This window comes from Teleopsis dalmanni, chromosome 2 (assembly GCF_002237135.1).
Source record: "Teleopsis dalmanni isolate 2A chromosome 2, ASM223713v2, whole genome shotgun sequence".
Taxonomy (NCBI): Eukaryota; Metazoa; Arthropoda; class Insecta; order Diptera; family Diopsidae; genus Teleopsis; species Teleopsis dalmanni.
The window spans coordinates 127370207-127375270 of NC_051847.1; the positions used below are offsets into that span (position 1 = coordinate 127370207).

The window sequence follows — 5064 nt, forward strand, 5'->3', positions numbered from 1 at the left end:
ATTCATCAACGTCCATGTTTTTTGCTGCTAATGGCTCTTTCTGCCAGCCACCCATGATTTATGTATTGTATGTGTACATCTGGAAATACGCGGTCAAAGAGAGCATTTTGGGAATCAACGATAGTGCAGAAATTAGGGGCAGTTTTATGAATTCAGTATTTTCATAGACAACAACTTTTCATATCATAGCAAGTTTTCTTTTTCAAAAATATAAAAAAATTTATGTCAAAAAAATAAAAAAATTTTTGTTAAAGCAATAAAGATATTTTTGCTGGATAGGGACACCCTAATCACTTTAGCAGTATGAAAAATAGATAGTAGCCGATTCTCAGACCTACTGAATACGCATATAAAATTTGGTAAAGATCGGTAAAGCCGTTTCGGAGGAGTACGGTAACTAACATTTTGACAATGTTAATTTTATATATAAGATATAATATTTTTTCTAAAAATACAAAATTTAATGTCATCTGTTTACAATTAAAATGTAAACACAGAAATGATCTAAAACTAGAACTTTTTGACACATAAAAGTTTTTTTCCAAGCCTTAAGTAACTCATGATAATGTATAAGCAAAAAGCTCAATGTTACTATATAACTTACTAAGTAAGCAGTGGAAATAAAAAATTAATATACAATTTGTGAAAATCTTTATCACTTCAATCTACAGAATTAGAATTCATCAAGTGTAATAACCATCAAAAATTAATCCATCAAATAAATCCTCAAATATTACTCAAGTGTGTCATGGACCAATAAAAACACAATTAATATTTTGCTTATTTAGAAATTGCACAAAGTCTTGTTCTTCTCAATACATATTGACGTTGCATTTTTGTAATTCAGTAGAGAACCAAGACAGCAACACCAACTTCTTATAAGACCACCTTAAATACTTATAAAATCAATTTACATTATAATTTTTGATGTTTACTTCATTCATATAAATTATTTATATTCATGCAGTTATTATTAAATTTATTAATAACACACCGCAAAATTGGTCTAATAAAATTTATATTTAAAAATTGGTCTAACTTCACTAAATGCCCAATGCAACACTGATCCAAACAGCTGTATATGTGACTCCATCTTCAAGTTGTGTCAGTGCTACAAGCAAGCGGTAAAGGCAGTGTTGAAGTAGTTTACAATTTTGTGTTTTTAAAGAATTAAATCGCTATTAATTATGGAAAATAGCGATGAGGATGATACGTCAAGCGACTCAGTCGATGAATCAGGAAGCGATATTGAAGACATAGAGGAAAATGCTTGGACAGATAATACTACAGTATTTGATAGTCAATTTGACACAGAAACTATAAAAATTGACTGCGAACAACTCGTTAAAAACTTACATTGCTTAATCAAAGAATTGCCAAATATGGAATGTGGTTCTACTGTGAAAGATGCTTTGAAACTAAATGAAATCTTAATAGAGCAATTGGAAAATTTCAAAAAACTATTTACGTTGCAATTAAAGAGAGTTCGGTCGCGTTTCAAACTGAATGCAGCATTGATAGAAGTAAAAAAGAGAAGAACATGCAATACGGTCTCTAAACGAAGTACATTATTGAAGGCTTCCACACATTATCTGGACGGCAACACGTTTTTTAAGGATATTTCTGGGCATGGAGCTCCAAATAATGCTGATTACATCCAACGTAAAAAAGAAGGAGAATTTTTTCCCATGGATTTAGGGTTGGTTAGCAGTCATTATTGGACTGACAAAGACAAAAAATCTCTTGTTTGTGGTATAAAAGAACAGGTAACTTATTGATCATGTGAATAACTTTTTCCAATTGAACTTACAACTTGTATTTCAGTTAGTAAATAGATTAATAGAAAAGAAATTAATAAATGTAAGATGGGAAAGTAAGGAAGATTATTTGTGCTCTTCTAAATTAAAAGATTTATTAGATAAAGTGGATGCTAAATTCTCAATGGATTGGTTTCAAATTTCTGCTGGGGATCTCAAACATAGACATTCTGAAACATCGTGTGAGGCAATATGGAATGTTTTACTACATCCGTCACTTAAACATTCAAAGTGGTCTGGAGAGGAAAATAATCGCCTTATAACAGCTGTACAAAAGTACAATTTTCAAAATTGGGAAGCTATTGGAAATGAAGTAGGCGGTCGTTCTGACTATCAGTGTTTTATACAATACAGGAATAATGCCTGCTATAACTTACCAAATCGTTTTAAAAAATGGGATAAAAATGATGATGCTAAATTAATTGAATTAGTAAATAAAAATACCACCAATAATGTTACTGATTGGACAGTAGTAACATCGTATTTTAGGTTCAAACCTAAAGGTGACGTTATAGCGCGTTACACCACCAGACTAAAGCCCAACATAAATCATGGTAAGTACAAAAACATTTTTTAAAATAATATAACATATAAATACGTTTTTAGACTCATTTTCACCAGAGGAAGATCTCCTACTTATTGGTCTTGTTAAAAAGTATGGAGAAAAATTTAATACTATACCACGTCAAATGTTTCCCGATCGCACTATTCTACAACTACGTAATCGTTACTTAAATACCCTGAAGCATCGTCATACAAATACAACGTGGACGTACGAAGATGACAGGAAATTAGTGGAGTTCGTTTCGGAACATGGTCCATCGAGTTGGTTGCAATGTGCTAAATTGCTAGGCAACCATACACGTACTAGTTGTCGTACTCGTTATTTAACAATTAAAAAATTTTATGCAAAAAATCCAAATGCAAGTCTTCAAGACATACCACGGCATAGGGTTTTGAAAAGTGACAATTTGATTAGAACGGATACGTTTGAAACTCAACTTAAATTAGTAGAAACTGATCAAACCAATGTATTAAAATATCAGTCACTTGTAACTAAGAAGAAACGAGAAAAATCGGCAAGAATTTCAAAGAGAGACAAAGAAAAACGTTTATCTGAAACCTTGCAGTCATTGGAATCAGAAATGCATGAGCGTTTTAGGTTTGGTCATGACTACAGCGTATTCAGTACTTATTATACAAAATGGCCTTCAAGTATTTTAGCTAAAAATATTATGGCGAATACTTTAAAAATACCTACTCCAACACTTGTAGACCATGTACTGCTATCTCGCATTCCAGTTTGTTTTCAAGAAACAGTAGCAGAGGACATGCAAATATCCAACAAATATTTAGACTGTTTGCCACCTAATTATTCATCAACAATTGGATATAGAGCACTATGTTTGTTAGGAGATATCTCTAAAACGAAAATTGAAAAAAACGTGTATCAAAGTGCGGCTGTGAAACTCTTTGAAGAACGACTAAAGTTAACATTTTTTAGTGTTGCTATAACTTGTACTTTGAATCCCACAGAACTAAACGCAAAACCACTTTGTTTAATGAGTGAAGATGATCCATATGAAAATAATGAAGAAAAAATCGTTTATTGCGATAGATATTATATAATACCAACAGATAAGGTCGAACCACAAAAACAAAATAATGAGGTCAAGAGTAACGCAAGTGTTATTATAAATAATGATGATTGTTCCAGCTTAGCTCTTGAGGCTGTTGAAGCTGATTCGGATGAAGAACCTATTTTGAAAAAAAAGAGATTTTCTTTGTAGAATATATATATAATACTACAATCCCTCCAAGAATTATATATATACATTTGGTTTTTTTTTTGCATTAATAATAAAAATTTAAATTTGAAAAAAATTATATACAATGAACTAAGAATAATTTTGTAATAATATTCAAATATAGCAAAATATCAATAATAAAAATGTAATTCTTGATTATAAAAGAATGTAATGCAAATTTCAATTTCTAAATTTAGTCGTAATATAATACCAGTTACTAAGCTAACATACTTAATGCACGCACTTGCACAGCTCCATCATTGCAGTTTGAAAAGATAAAAGTGCATCTAAAATTCTTCAAATATTCTAAGTTTGAAATTTTACTTCTTCTTTTTGCGACTTACGACTATAATTGTCAACTAAGAATTTCGTGGCTTGGGGTCTCTAAATGAACCCTCCAAGATTACTTATTATTAATAATTTCAAGTTGAATGCTTTTCACGTCAGCCAGAAAGCATATTGTGGGAGAGAAGTGGGCTATGCACTTTCTACATCTTCGTTAAAATATAGGGAACATATAGGGAAGTATTTTTGAATGCTTTTTTATAGTACATAAATCCATAAGTTAGTTCGTGATTAGTCAAAGTTCAAAAAAGTATTTAATATCTTGAAAATACCAGATATTCCGCTAATCCCCGCAAATGAGTATTAACCTGGTTGTAAGATCTGACCACCTACGAACGACTTTTAGAGATGAGATTAAGTGACTGCGATTGAACAGCTCAGTATATGCTAAATGCATCATTTTACATATCGAAATAGTATATAATAATTTTTTCGGTTATGAAACTAAATCGTTTTAATTTTTCATTATTTCACAAATATTTATATATGGAGTAATTTCCTACAATAACTAAAAAAAACAGGCGATGCAAGTTTTGTTGAATTAGCAGTTTATTTTGTTTTCATGACTAGGGACGCTTAATCTGCTAGTTCTACATGACATAAAAACAAAACCTAATTATCTATAATAATATACTCTATTACAGTTAAGGACATTTTAACCGTTACTATTGCAGTAATAAAGTCTCTATAAATATGTTGATTTCTTCTTACAACCATATATATAATATGTATATGTCATAATATAAAAGTTGTTTAATGTCTACATGTCTTCTCTTTTACTGATTTATGATATTTTGGATTTATGATATTTTAATTTAATACTTAAATAAAACGTAAATGTTTTAGAGTTGAGTGATTGCAAGATTTAAAAATGGTTTGATCAGATATTACTAAACGATGGAAAGTAGTCTGTCCTCAAAAAAATTTATCAAGAAACATTTGATGAGAGATCGAAATCGTTATCCAGAGGGACTATTGCCGGTATTTGCACATTATGTGTACCTTTACCTTTACTTATCCCATAAAGCTTAGATTTGAAATTGCGAAGTATATTTTTTTTCATAGTACGTTGACAATGTAGCTTTTTGTATTTA

The 5064-nt window shown here is 30.4% G+C and overlaps 1 protein-coding gene across 1 annotated transcript; it reads left to right on the forward strand.

The window, feature by feature from the left end:
- The first annotated feature begins 979 nt into the window (after positions 1 to 979).
- On the forward strand, positions 980 to 3628 carry LOC119685065 (snRNA-activating protein complex subunit 4-like). The gene is made up of 3 exons (XM_038099255.1): positions 980 to 1766; positions 1825 to 2371; positions 2424 to 3628. Exons 1-3 carry the CDS (start codon positions 1188 to 1190, stop codon positions 3605 to 3607), a joined length of 2310 nt encoding a protein of 769 aa, XP_037955183.1. The 5' UTR covers positions 980 to 1187; the 3' UTR covers positions 3608 to 3628.
- The last annotated feature ends 1436 nt before the right edge of the window (positions 3629 to 5064 follow it).

Coding starts and splice junctions, on each gene's coding strand:
- LOC119685065 (XM_038099255.1), top strand. CDS start 1,188: ATGGAAAATAGCGATGAGGATGATACGTCAAGCGACTCAGTCGATGAA. Junction 1,767..1,824: donor TTTGTGGTATAAAAGAACAG/GTAACTTATTGA, acceptor CTTGTATTTCAG/TTAGTAAATAGATTAATAGA. Junction 2,372..2,423: donor AAAGCCCAACATAAATCATG/GTAAGTACAAAA, acceptor ATACGTTTTTAG/ACTCATTTTCACCAGAGGAA.